Raw genomic sequence first — 17,729 nt, forward strand, 5'->3', positions numbered from 1 at the left:
TACCTGCATTTCCCTAGCCCCAGTAGTTTTGGGTTTGATCACATCCTCAAGGGCCTGGGCATGCGAATGCCAAAATTCCTATTCATTATGTGATGGGATGGCTTGCTGAACACTTACGTCACTTATATCAATGTCGATCAGATCATGAATTTCCAGAGAGTTATCCTCATTTGGCTAGATATGCAGGTTTATAACCTGAATTCCAGAATGTTTTCCATGCATGAATGACTTTTCGTAATAGCAGCTATTTTACTTTTCAGCCTTTTTCCTATGTTCAAACTGAAGATGTGGAAAAACTTGACAAAGATGATCTTTCAGAATCAGAATTTGAATTCCTAATTAGTATCCGATCGCGGCTTCTTCCTGTGTGGATAGGTTCTGATCTTTGGTTAGAACCCTATTATCCAAGCCGCTTTGCTCGACAATTTGGCTTTGTTCAAGGCATCCCAAGAAATACCCTCAAGTTCAGCTTTGAGCAATGTGAGAAGTGCACCTTAGAAGTGGCACTAGCTTGGCAGATGTTATTTCATACTAATACTCGTTCTCGTTTCATCATTCCAAGGATGAGTAGATATGGTGTATGTACATATTCATATGTGAGATGGTGGTCCCGATTTACAAATCCCATTTTGATGAGACCACTACGTGATGTGATTTCTGTTGTAGTTGGTTCTAAGGACACACCGACTCGTGAGGCATATGTGTGCATCATAAATTTGAGGCAAGTCCATACAAGCATAAAGGGTGCCATTAAAATTGGAGAATGGCAGTGTGATCTACAAGTAGTTGAAAATCCCAAGCAATCTTCACCTATTGCTGACACCTCAAGTTCAAAGGGATGTGGTATTCATTGTCCCTTGTGTCTCTCAGGTGAAGAAGATCGTGGCATAAATTTCAAGAGGGAAAGATATCCAAGACCCAATGAATTTCAAGAGACAAGTGATGTGGAAAGGGTTGTTGATTCCCCAATAATAATTTCTGATGAAGAACCATTAGATTATGGAGCATATGAGGATGTCACCCGCCAACTTGATGATCTTGATCCCATTCTCATGCCAAGTAGCAACATAGATGGACATGATCCTTCAAACGACTTTTGTATAGTGTGTCATGTTGATTCTTCTTCTCAAGTGGAGATGATAGGTGGGATTGTAGCAAAAGATTTGGAACAACCAAGTGATGCAAAAGAAGAAATTCCATCTATTGCTACAACATCTAACACTCATGGCAGCATAGATTCACTTATTTCGAATTTGATTGAGACTACCATCAATACAATAAGGAGGGAAATTGAGAAGGCATCTCCTAAGGCATTGATTTTGGGCAGACAAAAGATTGAGGATACAATCAGTTTGTTAAAGGGTATGGCCCTTCAGTCTCTTTTATGGCAATCTAAGGTTGAATCTATTATCAAGAACAACCAAATCATCATGCAACAAGCTGTTGAAATTGAGGAGTTAGATGGTATTATTCGAGCATGTCTGAATATAGACATGTTTCATTTTGAGAAAGTATCTTCTCGACATCAAGACTGCTTGAAACAAATTAAACAAGTTAATGGGACTATTGGGACTTTGGAGAGAGACTTGGATATCAAGAATTCTGATTTGATTATGTTAGAGAAGGAGCTCCAAGATATTGAAGATAAAGCCAAATCTTCAGAGAAATTTGAAGCTGGTAAGATATTTAAGTCAAAACTTCAAGGTGACATTGAGACCTTGAAGCAAGAATTGGAAAGGCATGAAAAGGCTGAAGCAGAACTCAAGATAGCAAAGCTTGAGGCTGGTGGAGACATTCTTGCAAAATTTGAAGAAAAGAAGAAAGCCAAAGCTTCCTTACTAGAGTACTCCTCTCGGGGTACTCTTTTTTATGGTGCTTGATGCATTGTTTTTTCTTAGTTAATGAAGAGATTTTTTTAAGGAATGTTTATTCTTTCCTCATCATATTTAATGAAGTACTTATTTACATTTATTTTACTTTGTTCCATGAATGAACACTCCTTTTTTTATTTTTATTTTTCCGTTCACGGTTTAAACTCGTGCGGGCCAGGAGTACAACATCAATATATGTTTTCCTTCCACAAGGCAAGTCTCTTCTCAAACCTCTCCACAACTAGATTCCAGACCCCCCTATGGATTATCTCCCAAAGGCAACCAAGGTAACTTGAAGGCCAATTAGACATTGCACACTCCATTATATCCCCCCTCCCTCAAATTTATTCCTACTAGACAACTTTTCTCAAAATTTACTTTAAGATTTGACATCTGCTCAAAAAGTTGTATAGTGAGTTTCAAGTTCCTAATCCAATTGAGATACCCTCCTTCATAGAAAAGTATCATATCATTTTCAAACTGCAACTATGGTATGTTCTCCCTCCCAAATCTCCACCCCCTAATTAAATTCCATGAATCTACTCTAAAGATTAGTCCCCCCAACACTTTTACAACCAAGGTAAATAGAAAAGGAGAAAGGGGGTCTCCCTGTCTGATTCCTCTCAATGTCGGGAAAAAATCCACCACTATCCCATTCACCAAAATATAGTGGCAAGTCCTAATATATCCCATCACCCACCTACACCATTTGTCCCCAAACCCAAAGTTGATCATCACCTCCAGCAAGAAGGACCAATCTACCATATGATAGGCCTTTTCTAAATCCAATTTGCAAACCACCCTTTTTTCTTGGATTTCTTGAAATCCTCGACGCTCTCATTTGCTATAAGTATTTGATCTGTTACTTGCTTCCCCCTCACAAAGGCTCCTTGGTTATTTGTTACGATGGTAGGGAGCACCTTCCTAATCCTAAGAGACAACACCTTTACAATATTGTACAGGCTATTTACTAGGTTGATTGGTTTATAGTCCCTCGGATGGTTTGCTTCTTTTTTTCTTGGGAACCAAGGCCATGAAAGTGGAATTAAAACCTGGGTTGATCACTCCTCTGTCATGAAATTCATCAAATTCCACCATTAGATCCTCTTTTAGTATCTCCCAGCAGTCTTGATAAAATTCCATTGTAAGGCCATCTGAGCCTAGTGCCTTTGACCTATCCATATAGAACACAACCTCCTTCACCTCTTCCATGTCAAATTTCCTCTCTAACCACTCTCTATACTCTAAATTCAAGAATGGCCAATCTAACCCCTCAAGCCACACCTGTTATTTATGGGTCTTCTAAAAATATATCTAAAATGATCGACAAAGGCTCCAACAATCTCACTTTGATTGGATAGTGTTACCCCTTCAATTTCCAGGCTTGAGATGAAATTTTTCCTCCTTCCATTTTCCACATGATGAAAGAATTTAGTATTCCCATCCCCCTCTTTCAACCACTTACATCTTGATTTTTGCCTCCAACTTATTTCCTCCTTGAGAAAATAATCCTCTAACTGTTTCCACAGTCTCCATCTTTGTTCCTTATCCTCTTCTGTAAGGCATCCCCTCCCTTCCTTCAAATCTAGGTCTTTTCAATTTGTGTAGTCACAGATTGCTTCCTTTCCTCCAACCTCCCAAACTCTAGAAGATTCCACTCCTTAACTCTATCTTTCATATATTTGAGCTTCTTGTGGAACCTCATTCCACTCTAGTCAACTGTAGGATTACTCTCTAGCCACCATTCTTTAACTTTCCTAATAAATCCTAGGTGGCCTAACTCTTCCTTACATATCACAATAGGCCAATGATCAAAGGTCACCCTTGAAAGGGCTCTAGATGTCAATCTCCCCCAATGCTCTTCCCAATCATTTGAAAAGAAAAATCTGTCCAGCTTAGAGCAGACAGGATCACTTGGAGATTGGACCATGTAAAGCTGCTATGTGACAATGGGATCTCTTTAAGCTCAAAGGCATCCACAATTTGGTTAAATTTTCTATACACATGGTCCTTTCCATAGTCCCCTAATATAACCCAATTCTTCCCATAATTTCCCCCTCTCTATACTCATTTAGCACATAAACATTTGTTAACACCCACTCAAATCCATCCTCCACCTGCTTAAACTTCAAGGAAACTGAAAATCGGCCTATCAAATCCTCCAAGCCTATGAAAACATCATTCTTCCACATTGTCACAATACCCCCTAAGCCCCCCAGAGGGAGCCGCAACCCAGTTGATCCTAGCTCTCAAGACACTCTTTGCCCACCTGACATCAAAGTTTGCTCTTTTGGTCTCCTGCAACATTGCCACATCCGGATTTATCTTCTTGATTGCCTCATTAATTACTGCTCTCTTTCTAGCATTTCCTAGGCCTCTAACATTCTAGCTAATTATTCTCATTTCCCTATTTTTTCACCCCTGAATTCCAATGCCCTTACTTATTTCTTTTCCTCCTCTCCCCTTTAACACCAAAGCTTTTATCTCCTTCCACACCCCTCATTAGTCTTTCAGCCTCACTCAATTTCCTCTTTTTTTACATATATTTCCTCTCTCTTCTTTTGTAAGAAAACTTTGAGATCATTTGGGTCTTTCAGTTCCAAGTTTCCCCACAAAGGCTGCCACGGAATCCTCACTATTCAGCTCTCTTTTTCAGATTTATAGTTCCCTCCTTGATGACTTGTTCCCCCCAATCTTCCTTCATCCTCTTTAGCTTTTTCTAAGTTTACCCATCTGCCCCTTCCTTTTATAAGTAATTCTCTTCAATTCCATCCAGAAACCTATCTAGAATTTCCCAAACCCTTTCATTTCTCTTTGCTCCCTCCTTTACCCCTTCACCCCTCTCCTAACCCTCCCTAACTCCACTTCTCTCACTTAACCCTTCTTCTTCCACAAGGGTTGCATCCTCTGGAATGCGAACAGAATCTATCACAACAGACACAGAGCACTCGTTAGTAGCACAAACCGAAATGACACAGTTACCTGGAGTTGGGAAGGGATTGTAGGGGTAGGGGGTATGAGTAGAGTCTGTCCTGCCCTGTTTTGGAGAGCGGGATTCGCCTATCTCCTTGGCTTGAGTCTGATGAGAATGACTTCCCATCTCTTGTGTTATATAGTGATTCCTTCCCTCACCCTTTCGTTTGTCCCTCGCTAGTGTACCCATGTCTTGCCTCTGAGAAGTCTCAAGTATTTGCTTACACACTTCCTACCTAGCAAATTGGATTGGTAATGGCCCTTCTGAATGTGAGCAGGGCTTTCCAATCCCAATATTCTGTCTGTGCTCCACTCTGTTGACTGTCACTCCTCTGTCAGGCCAGAGTAGAAGGTCACCACGATTTTTATATTCTACTTCTATGACGAATATCAACTCCAGATTTAGCGTTACTTTAGGCTCTTCCTTGGACATGATCTCGTTCCCTACACTTCCTAGGCTGGACTGGTCTTCAGAATCTTCTTCACTTTTCACTTCCTCCGAATTGCAGGCTACCCAACCCTCACCAACTCCCTCCCTTTCCTCAATGCAAGCTCTAGTGCACCTAGGATTTCGTTGATCCTATGAGGACTGGACGGCGCTAGCTGAATCTACTGTGGCTCAAGAAGTCCATTGCAAAGAGCCCCTTGAGCTCTGCTCTAACCATCGGGCCTGCGAGAGAACGCAAGCATTGGCCCTCTATGGAGAAGATGATAGATGATCTCTATCATCTATAAGCATGAGTCCCTTTCCCTGATCCATGTGATTACTTAAAGTGTCACATGGGTCAGCTTTCTGTTTGTGGTTGGACCGCGCTGCCTTCCGGTTGGTTCAAACACAATGGCTCGTCCAAACAATTTGGCCAAACCACTCTCCCTCTTCGACACATCAGCATATGAAGCCAGGGCCTCCACCTTTTCTTTTAATTCAAATTCTTTTGAATTACTTTCTTTAAATGACTTACTTATCTTTTGGTTTTCCTTCGCCGACTTTCCATTTTCCCATTTGGACTAGTTCAGGTTATCAAGCTTTCTCACCAGCAACTATGTGCCATGTGTAAACCAGCCTGCCACGCCAGCATTGCCTTCAGCCTTGGAACTTCATCCCCAAAGAGACGCTTCCACTTCTGAGATCAGCCAGGCTCGGTACCAGGCATCACCAGATAAAACTTCAACTGATCTAGGTAGAAGTTCTGGTTTCACCTCTGTGATCCTAACCTCCTCAGCAAATCTTGCAGCTTAACTTCCTCTAGAACTCCTCCCAGCAGCCTCACTATGTTTTCCAGATTGGACTAATTCCATAGGTGGAATGGAAGTCCTACCAGTTTTAGCAACAAGCTGCCAGAGATAATGTTCCAACTCATTACACAGCGGCTTCCAGTTCTGGACTAGGACCAGCCCCTCTTCAGAGTCAAAAGTTGTGAAGCTCCGATTTACTTCATCACCAACAACAAGAATTGCCTTCCTGCCTGAGAATGGTTTTAAGGCTACCTCAGCTTCCAGTTTCAATTTATTCACCGCTATGTCTAATATTTTTTCTCCAATCTTTTACCTCTATTAGCTGTTATGACCGATCTCCGCTCCCAATTACTCTCAGCCTCGAGCAGCAACTTCTTTATAACATTTGAACTTAGAACCGCTTCACCCCAAAGATATGAACTCTGCTTTTACTTCTCCCTGTCATTTAAATCGACTAGCAACTGTCTCGGAACCTGCTCAAAATATCTTCTGAGTTTGGTTCTTATTCCTTGTCTGAGGTCCTGTCAATAGAGACAAGGAATTGTTGTAACTCATCCGCAAATGCTATCCAACCCTGTATCCGCTTCCCTTCCAGTATGCATACTATTTGTTTCCTATCAGAAAATATTCTGTAATGGCAATGAACCATCCTTTCCCATTCCTCCTTAACTCAACTTCATTATCTTTTCCTTAATACCTCCATGGAGTTTGTCCAACCTACTGTCCTGATAAAGTTGATTACTCCATCAATAAACCCTTTCAGCCACAGCCAACAGCACGGCTTCCTTATGTAATAAAATCATCGCCTTCCTATCTTCTCTGATTTTTAGCATGTTCCTACCTCTGGCCCTTCCAAGTTCGAACAGCAACCTTTTTGCTTCAACATTCAGTTAGATTTCCACCTGTTCACCGCCTGGAAAGCTTTGTCACTTAGCCCTTTCCCCATATTCGTCCCTTCGGATGAAAATTGTCCTCATCAAGAGTTTTCTTTCAAGCCTCTCTAACCATTATTATCATGCTTCAGTTTCCTTCTAAAGTTGCTAGCAGTTTGGATAAGATTTAAAGAGATCTTCTGTGGAAAGGGTGGAAACTGGAAAGAAGATAAAAAGATCCACCTGGAGGACTTGCCCAGCATTTGCTCTCCTGAACAGGAGGAAATGGGCATATATCATATAAGAGACATGAAAACTGCCTTATTACGTAAATGGCATTGGAGATTCAATGCTGAAAGAAACAGTTGGTGGAGTCTTTTGATTGCAGGTAAACATGGCCTCTCTGAGGGAGGGTGGGATACAAATCAGGATACCAGAGGCCCAGAACCTCTAATAGTGCTGTTGGAAGGGTAATAAGTAATAACAAAAGACCCAATCTCATTCCTTAGCTGCCAAGTCACCCCCTCACTTTTTCCAACCATCCCACAACTACCTTCGAATCACCTTCAATAATCAAGCTGTCAATTCCCAGTTCTTTGTCCTTCTTGAAGGCACTGAAATCACCTGACCCAATCTCATTTTCTTGAAGGCACTGCCATCAGACTGGCAACGGTACCTGTATAAGATTTTGGTAGGATAACCAGTGTGGTGATAGGCCTTTGGTTGAAGCATTCCCTAGCCTTTTTAACACTTCCACCAATAAAGATGCTACAGTTGTACAAATGCTCTCACTTGAATAAATTAAACCAGCAAATAGTTGTTTTCTGATTTAAACGGGTAGAAAAGAAAGAGAAAGAAGGGTCACGAATAGAAGAGGAAGGGAGAGAGGAAGAGAAGTAGGAAAGAAAGGGTTCGGCTGAATTATGTTTCTAGCCGCACACTAAGATGTATTTATATTGTAATCTATTACAATGACTAATTACCATAATACCCTTACTTAAAACAAATGAAAGAAAGACAAACAAGGCCCAGCCGGCCTAATTATTCTAAATAAAAAATAAAATAAACAGCAGGTATAAAATGTGGGGTTGGAACCCCACAAACACTAACAGCTTATCAGCTATCTCTACACTCCCCCTCAAGTTGGGAGTAGATATTTGTCATACCCAACTTGCGTAAATCTGTCTCCAACCTGAATCTTGTGACTGTTTTAGTAAAGAGATCAGCTAGCTGCATGTCAGAGGTAACATAGGGAAGACGCACTTCTTGAAATGCCAACACGCTCTCGGATAAAATATTTGTCCACCTCGATATGTTTAGTCCTGTCATGCTGTATTGAGTTATGGACAATGTTAATTGCTGCTTAATTATCACAATACAATATCAAAGGTTTCTCATAGTCAATTCCAAGTTCATCCAGCAAAGATTTCAGCCACAACACTTCTGCAACACCATTGGCCATGGACCTGTATTCAGCTTCAACACTGGAGCAAGCAACAACATTTTGTTTCTTGCTTCTCCAAGAAACAAGGTTCCCCCCTACAAATGCACAACACCCCGAGGTAGATCTGCCATCAATATATCCAGCCCAATCAGCATTTGTATGCACTTCTATCTTCATGTGTCCATTGTTCTTGAAAAGTATGCCTCTCCCTAGGCATCTCTTCAAGTAAGCAAGTATCATTTCCACTACAAGAAGGTGAGTGGTCCTAGGAGAATGCATGTACTGACTGACAACACTGACAGCATATGAAATGTCTGGTCGTGTTAGGTAGAGATAAAGAAGTTTCCCAACCAACCTTTGATACAAAGCCCTATCCTCAAGAGGTTCTCCACCTTCTGCACTTATTTTATGGTTCAACTCAATGGATGTGTCAACAAGCTTTACTCCTAACTTTCCAGTTTCTTCCAATAAGTCAAGGACATACTTTCTTTGAGAGATGAAGATGCCATGCTTAGATCGAACCACCTCAATTCTTAGGAAATAGTGCAGTTCTCCCAAGTCTTTTACTTCAAATTCTTTGTGAAGATTCTGCTTAAGAGCATCTATCTCATTAATATCACTTCCAATCATCACAATATCATCCGCATAGACAGCAAGTAAGGTCAAAGAAAAGTCTGTCTTCTTAAAGAAGAGAGTGTGATCTGATTGAGCCTACATGTAGCCGAACTTTTCTAATGCTAATCTAAACCTGTCAAACCAAGCTTTCGGAGACTGTTTCAGCCCATACAAAGCCTTCTTTAGTCGACAAACTTTCTTTCCTGCTTCTGTATTGTAAAAACCGGGAGGTAACTCTGTACACCTCCTCTTGCAAATTTCCATTTAGAAAAGCATTCTTGACGTCCATCTGAAAAAGTGGCCATAGATAGTAGGACTCTAATTGTGTTCATCCTTGCAACTGGTGCAAAGGTCTCCATATAGTCTATGCCACAAGTTTGTGTGAAGCCCTTTGCAACCAATCTAGCCTTGTATCTCTCTACAAAGCCATCAACATTATATTTTACTGTAAACACCCATCTGCATCCAACAGGTTTCTTCCTCTCAGACTGGTCAACTAGTTCCCAAGTGTTGTTCTTAATAAGTGCATCAATCTCTATTTGCATTGCTTCCTTCCATTCAGGTATCAGAAGAGCCTCTTGCACTGTTCTGGGTATAGGAATGGTAGCAATAGATGCCAAAAATGATCTGTAGGATTCTGAGAGACGACCATAAGAGAGAAACTGGGAAATACAATGAGCAGTGGATGAAGTACAACCATGCTTCCCTTTACGAATTGCAATTGGGAGATCAAGGTCATCTGAAGGAAGGGACTGAGACTCAATAGTGTTAAGTGAAGTACCTGCAATAGTGAGCTCAACAATGGGTGTAATGCCTAGATCTGAAGCTGTAGGAGGTGTTGGGATCGGCCGGGACTGCTGTGAACGAGAACCAACCTGCCTCCACCACTGTTTGTGATACACTCTCAACTTCCTGGACTTTTGGCAACCCTCTTCATGGCACTCCCCCTCAACAATTGGGATAGGTAATGGAACTTCTGGGGCTGAAATCCCTTCCTCATGACTCTCCCCCTAAGGAGAGGCCCTATGATAGTAGGGCATATCCTCAAAAAAGGTGACATCCATGGACACATAACGCCTTCCCGAAACAGGATCATAACAGCAATACCCCTTTTGAATTTGTGCATCCCAAGGAAAATACATTTAGCAGCTTTGGGATCAAATTTGGAGTGATGAGGTCCCAGGATTTGAACAAAGCAAGTACACCCAAAGGTTTTAAGGGGAATAGTGAACAAGTCCTTGTTTGAATATAGAAGGTTGAATGGTGTTTTCATGTCCAAAACCCATGAGGGAATTCGGTTAATAAGGTAAACAGCAGTACGGATTGCATCCCCCCAGAAGCGTATGGGAACATTAGAGTTGAGCATAATGCTTCTGGCTACTTCCAAAATATGTCTGTTTTTTCTCTCAGCAACCCCATTCTGCTGAGGTGTACGGGGGACAAGTGCTCTAATGAATAACTCCATGGTCTAGAAGATAATGATGCCAGGGGTTTTGCAAAATACCCCTTGGCATTATCAGATATGAGAATTTTGATCTTGATTTCAATTTGGGTCAATACCATCTAAGGGAAAGCTTGGGTCAGTGAAGGAACCTCATCTCGAGAGTGCATGAGGTATATCAACGAGAAACGGGTATAATCATCAACAAATATCAAGAAGTATTTGTACCCCCCCCATGGCAGGAATATGATATGGCCCCCAAACATCAGTATGCACAATTTCAAATGGAACATTGCTTCTTTTATTCCTCAAAGAATAAGTTGACCTACAATGTTTTGCAAGTTCACTGCTTTCACACTTCAAACTAGACACTTGGACTGACTCAAACAAACTTGGAAACAGGCTCTTCAAAGACCCAAAGGACAAATGACCTAACCTGTTATGCCAAAGCATAATCTGACCCAAAGACTGAGAAACAATCTCCCAACTTCACTTTCCTTCCCCTGTGGATGCTCAAGCAGGAAGACTCCATTCGTCTCACAGCCAATCCCAATCACCTTCCTCGTTTCCAGATCCTGAAAGACACAACGATCGGGAAAAATAGTCATTGAACAGTTTAATTCTTAGTAATACTACTAACTGAAAGCAAGTTAGCACTAAGCTTAGAGACATGCAAAACTGAGGACAAGGAGATGGCATCCGACAACCTGATGTCTCCCTTGCCAGAAATAAGAACAAGAGAACCATCTACAATAGACACTTTGTCATTGCCTGAGGATAAACAATAGGTGGTAAACAAGGTGGATAAACTAGTCATATGGTCAGAAGCACCTGAATCTATTACCCAAACGGGTCTAGTATTACCTGGGGCTAAAGTGTGATATGTTGTAGCTCTTGTACCTGAGGAAGCAAAAGCTGAAGTAGGAATGGCAGGAGTAACAGTTGAAGACTGAGATGATGACCCGGAAATACCAGCTTCATTCTCCATTTGTGTCAAGGCAGCCCGGACAGCAGCTAAGGCATCTAGAGATGTGGTTCTTGTATTGGAAGATGATGCACTGTCAGTGTTGGCTGCGAACATTAGCACTTCCCTTTCTTATTTTTTAATCTAGTTGGAACAAGATGGGGATGCAACTTCCAACAATTATCCCTAGTATGCTTGGGCTTCTTACAATGATCACAAAAATCTCCCTTTTATCTTCCTTCTTTATTTCCTTTTCCTGATCTTTCCCATATTTTTGTTTTGTTGCTGCGACGGCTGATTCCATGGGTTGAACTTGTAACATCACTTTTCTTCTACTCTCTTCACTATGCATTAGTGAATAAGCCTGAGACAAAGTCACACTATCCCTGGTAGGAAGTTGTTGTCTTACTATGTCAAATTCAGACCTGCTAGGAATTCAAAAACTCTGTTTGTTTCAACCAACTTGCTATAGGTAGTCGCATCTCTCTGACTCTCCCATTCAATGGTTTCCAAATGGTCAATTTCATGCCACAAAAATTTCAAAGCAGCAAAGTAAACGGATACTAGCTTCTCCCCCTACTTGAGAATTTTCACTTCACACTTCAGTTCATAAGCCCTAGCAACATTAAGAGGTTGGGAGTAGGTCTCTTTCATATTATCCCAGATTTCTTTAGCCGTTTTGGCCCATAAATAATTTCGGCTAATGTGGGGCTGCATTGAAATACACAACCATGTCATCACCAAATAGTTCTCTTGAACCCATTTGGCAAGTGATGTGTCTTCATTTGTTGGTTTCTTTATATCCCCCGTCACATAGCCTAATGTACCTCTACCCCCAATTGCCATCATGGCTGATTGTACCCACTCCAAGTAATTTGTTCCATCAAACCTAACAGTTGTAATTTGAAAAGAACTTTCAGTCATACTTCCAGTCCCTAAAAAACTTTCTCCTGGAGTCTTGAATTCACTTCCTACTTTCTCCATTTTTAAGAGGATGTTAACAGTCACTACCAGAAATCAATTTCAGATTATTGGTAACTCCCAAGAAACAATCCTCAGCCAACAAGAACACCCAGGAGCCAAAAACCCAGATTACTGTAGCTACTCAAGAACCAGTCACAGTCACAGAAAAATGGGAGCAATAGTTGACCATGGGATTTCACAAAAAAAACTCGGAGAAACTAGCAGATATATCAGAAAACTGCTGAATTAAGGTCGACCTCTGTCAGAAAACTAACAGCAATAATTGACTTAAATCAGAACTGTCAAAAAAAAGCTCCTTTCAAGGTCGATCTCTGTCAAGAAACCCTAAAGAAATGGCAAAGGAGACAGAATTCTATTAACCACTGCTTCCAGAAGGTTAAAAGCTGTTCCATTTAAGGTGTATCTCAATAAAGATGAGTTCTTTCTCAGAAAGAATTTGATCACACCTTTAACCTTCAGATTAAGCCCTAATCTTTGACTTACCTGACTTCTCTGACTCTTCCTGGTCACCGGGCACTCTCCAAAGGTTGTGTAACCCCTTGGGCACAATTCGAATCTCCAGTGATCCTCCAAGACTCAGGTGAAGATGCAATACTTCAGATTCAATAACTTCTCATGCTGCCGACTGGATTAGGCTCACATGAGAGCCCTAAACTGCTCTAGTTTTGGCTCTGATACCAACTTGAATAAATTAAACCAGCAAATAGTTGTTTTCTGATTTAAAAGGGTAGAAAAGAAAGAGAAAAAAAGGTCACGAATAGAAGAGGAAGAGAAGTAGGAAAGAAAGGGTTTGGCTAAATTATGTTTCTAGCCGCCCACTAAGATGTATTTATATTGTAATCTATTACAATGACTAATTACCATAACACCCTTACTTAAAACAAATAAAAGAAAGACAAACAAGGCCTAGCCGGCCTAATTATTCTAAATAAAAAATAAAATAAACAGCAGGTCTAAAATGTGGGGTTGGAACCCCACAAACACTAACAGCTTATCATCTATCTCTACACTCTCTAATGGTGTTTGGAGCCTCACTTTCAGAAGGAACCTATTTGACCGGGAAATAGAGTTTGAATCCTTACTACACCGGTTACAGCAATCCCATCCCATTGCCTCTGAAGAGGATTGATTGTAGGATTTGGAGGTGAGACAGCAAAGGGATCCTCTAAGTTAAAGTCCATGATGCAACACCTCAGCCAGGGTGGTTCCTCCTTTCCTCACAAAATTGTTTGGGCTCGTAAAGAACCATCAAAGGTCTCTTTCCTGGTTTGGACAGCAGCCTTGGGCAAATGGCTAACAAAAAACAAACTGGATGAGAGAGGCATTCAGATCACCTCCCAAAATTGTCCACTATGCAATGTGGAGTTGGAAACGATATATCATTTATTCCTGCATTGCTCAACCAGCAGGTCTCTTTAGAGGCATTTGCTTGGAAACCTGAGGGTCCTTTTGGTTCGCATCGGAACCAGAATCGAAATCCCTCAGAGTCAGAATGCTCTATTCCCATAGTCTGTTTGGTTCAGACAGGAATCAGAATGGGAATCGGAATCAGTTGGAATGGGATTTCATTCCACCCAAGGGCAGGGGAGGGAATGGTCATTTCCTCAAATGGGAGAATGCCATTCCACCAGGAATAGGAATGGGATTCCAATTTCACCCAACCAAACGGTTGGAATTGGAATCCAGACCCATATTCCCATGAACCAAGCAGACCCTCAATCTTTGTTGGGTCTTCCCTAACACCATCCTAGACTTTTAAAAGGCTGGTATGTGGAGGGACTTTCCAGCAATGGCAAGTTATTGTGGTGTATGTTTCCTGTGAAACCAGATCTAGTCCCAACAAGGGCCACAACAGCCTTTGCAGCCGTGCATTGGGAACATCTCCCTTCTCCTCAATGGCAAGATGTTCCCAATGCACAGCTGCAAAGGCTGTTGTGACTTGTTGCTGGGACCCTGTGTTGGAACCTGATCCAAACTCATTTCCTGCAGCTGCCTTTTGGACTATCTGGATGGAGATGAACAGTAGAATTTTTATGGCAAATCCTAGTAGATGAAATGATTCGGAATAGTATAACTAAAGTTTATTCTTGAGCTCATGCTGCTAATCTATCTACTGAAATTCTATTTTTTGTAGTTATCACAACAGCTGAACTACTGTGTATTTTCTCTACTTGTACAGTTTCTTACTGTCCTTACTGTACTGGGATTTTCCCTCTCAATCATCAATACAATTATACATTACTTTTTCCTAAAAAGAATTAAAAAAAAAACTAATCCATTTGTAACACTAATGAGAAAAAAAATGCTAACAAAGAAAGCAAATTACTCTATAACAAAAAAAAAATTACAAAATGTATAGCAAAAAGGAAAACTATTAATAGAAGAATGATATAGAAAAACAAGTAGAAGATGATTTCCCAAAACTAATATTTTCCCCATTAGCACCTTTTTTTTTTCTTTTGTAACCATGACAGGTTAGGGACTTTGGTCTATTCTCTTAAAAGGTGCCTAAGAAAGATGTAAAACGGGATATGAAGGATTACTTTAAAGTATCATATTGTTTGTGTTGTCATTGTGGCCATTGATTCTAGGTATGGCTCTATACTGTGTACTCCTTTTTCCTTTTTTTTTTTTAATTTTTTGGTACCCCTTTTATGATAGGAACCAGTTTCATAATAATTTTTCATTGTCAATTATAAAGAAAAGGAAAAAAACATAAATTTCATCCAATCTAATAATATTTCTAACAGGAAGAAAAAACATATCCCAGGTCATATAGACAGTCAAAAACTTCAATTAAATGGATCAAAGATAATACCAAGAGGAAATGAAGGATGTCTGATTTAATGATGCTGAAAAAACATACCATACAGTGAATTAGAGTGTGCATCCCTAATGGAATGGCCATGCCTCCACCCCATCTTAAGCAGCAGCTTTACACCTAATTAACAAAAATCCAGGTGTTTATTTTTGGAATCTATAATTTTTTTACCAAGAAACTATGTTAATGAATTAATGAAAACAAACCAATAGAATTTGCAGCAGGTAGAACTATTTCATCAGGAACAGGTCCAGGAATAGCTGATGGCCTGAATTACAGTGAAGAAACAATTAAACCAAGTAAATAAGAGTTAACAGTGATATGACAATAAAATAACTACTTAATTTTAACATTGGCACAGATAATATGTGATCAAGAAAATTTATAATAATAAAAGTTGAGCCTGAGAAAACCTCTTCTGTTGTTCCTTCTCAGCTTGTTTGCGAGCAAGCTCTGCAGCTGTAAATCCAAATGTATCAAACTGCAAAGACGTCCCTAAGGAACGGCCTTCCAATTCCTTAAGATCAAACAAGAGAAAAGATGGAGTCAATATTAAACAAACTTAGAACCTTAGATGAGCAAGCAATCTATCAATCACATAGGATGGATAAGTAAGATAAATTTGTTAGTGAAAAGGAAGAAACAAGCTACAGCAGGGGTTCTCCATAAAAGAGGAAAAGCTTAAAGTACAAAGACAATTAGTATATTACTCTGGAAACAAGAGGACAAAACTCCAAAGCTCAAAACTATCCTTTTTTTTCTTAAGAAACAAATCCTTAGAGTTGCATAAAAAATTAGTGTCCTTTGATTCATGTGAACCATAGTATTTGTGGATGGACTCAAATAGAAGGAAATGTATAACTAACCTAAAGCATAGTTGTCAAGGTGACACACCTAGGTGACAAAGTACCCATGGCAAGTCAAAGCACCCCAACACTTCTTCATACAGAAGAAGAAAAAGACCACAGAGAGCCAAATAGAGTGGTTTCTTGTGTCTTATTAGGGTCAAAATTGGTATTTTTAATGTTATTTTCATTTGATTACATTAATTCAATTAGACATTAGGGTCAAAACTGTCATTTTCTACTGTCACCTAATGGAAGGTCAATTAAGTAAATCGATTGCAAACTACAGGGGTGTTTTACTAAAACACAAACTATAGGGTAGGTTTTAGTAAATGACCCTAATAATAATAATAATAACAACAACAACAACAACAATAATAATAATAAAGACATTATCAAACTACATTATTCATTTTGTGGGTTTATACACTAACTTTTTTATTACCTTCTTATTTGTTAGTGTTCAATCAACACACATGTTGGCGTATGATGTCTTGAACCCTCAAGAACTTCAAAACCTAACCCGATAAGCAAGGAAGAACTTAAATTTTTGTCCAATGAAAACATTCTGGATTTTCTTTTCTTTCTTCTTTTTCTTTTCTTTTTTATTGTTTGATAGATTTCTTTCTTCTTTTTCTTCTCATGAACATGTTGATTTTCTATGTTTTAATACAAAGTTCATACTTTGTTACGAAGGTTATAGAGGATTATAATTGAAAGATGATTGTCGGTTGCTATGGAACCTAGAGAGTTACCCTAGAATTCATGATTTTTATTTAAAAATAAATAAAAAATCCATTGCCTAGGTGAAGAGCCCCCCCGCCCCCCCAACCTCACCTTGGCACCTTGAAAATAGGAGTGCAACTTGGGCAGGCTCAGGTTGGGATTTTGTCAATTTTTAAACAGGCCTGGTCCCGAAATCTAGGCCTCATGCAGTGCAAAATATTCAAATCAGGTACCCAACTTGCACCCCCTACTTGAAAACTATGCCATGGAGTCATCCACATAAGCCTCAGATATGCAATCTGTTCATTCATTGCAAACTTGCTGGCTAGATATGAGGAAAAGCCTTGAGGCTGTTTGAAGTTAACTTCTGTTTCCCAAAAGATCTGATCTCTTTGTTGGAGTGCTGGCAGCTTGAGGGTCTGTCCAAGAGAGGGAAAGTTTTGTGGGAAGTGATCCCAGAAGCAGTAATTTAGTCTATTTGGTTGGAAAGAAATAGGAGAATCTTTGAAAACAAGTGCAATTCGGAGGATACAATTCTAAAAAGCTTATGGGGAAGAATCTATTCTTGGTCTGCAATGCATAAACAGCTAAAGGATGTACCTTTCAGTTCTTTTTTTATCATAGAAATCTTTTAGTATCTAGATCAGATATATAATCAGCTTTTTTTATCAATAACAGTGAATTTTATTGAAGTATTGAAAATTACAAAGCGAAGGAGCTAAACAATCTTAACTCCCAAATACAACCAATGTACACCCAAAATGTAAAGCAATTACAGCACAGCCCAAAACATAAAGTTCCTGTTCACCCCTTGCCTAGCTAGACCATCTGCCAATGAATTTGCACTTCTCTTTGCCCATGTACATTGAATTTCAATGTCATTAGTCAGCCACTTAAATTTCCTCTTTTCATTGCTGTAATTCCAGAGCCTAGAGTT

General features: G+C 39.9%; 1 protein-coding gene across 5 annotated transcripts in view; it reads right to left on the minus strand.

Annotated features, from left to right (window-relative positions):
* Positions 1 to 17,729, minus strand: part of TGH (SWAP (Suppressor-of-White-APricot)/surp domain-containing protein) — a 68,741-nt gene that overhangs the window by 42,842 nt on the left and 8,170 nt on the right. For 3 of the 5 annotated variants that reach the window (XM_088985745.1, XM_088985746.1, XM_088985747.1), the window contains 3 exons: positions 15,635 to 15,738; positions 15,428 to 15,489; positions 15,267 to 15,341 (listed from right to left, as the gene is read on the minus strand). In XM_088985745.1, coding sequence (XP_088841871.1) covers positions 15,267 to 15,341; positions 15,428 to 15,489; positions 15,635 to 15,738 — 241 coding nt within the window. Of the gene's footprint in view, positions 1 to 10,888; positions 11,028 to 15,266; positions 15,342 to 15,427; positions 15,490 to 15,634; positions 15,739 to 17,729 lie in introns of all 5 variants that reach the window. The other 2 variants (XM_088985750.1, XM_088985749.1) reach the window with 1 other exon arrangement.

This window comes from Nelumbo lutea, chromosome 4 (assembly GCF_056320005.1).
Source record: "Nelumbo lutea isolate HS-2025 chromosome 4, American lotus-T2T, whole genome shotgun sequence".
Classification (NCBI taxonomy): Eukaryota; Viridiplantae; Streptophyta; class Magnoliopsida; order Proteales; family Nelumbonaceae; genus Nelumbo; species Nelumbo lutea.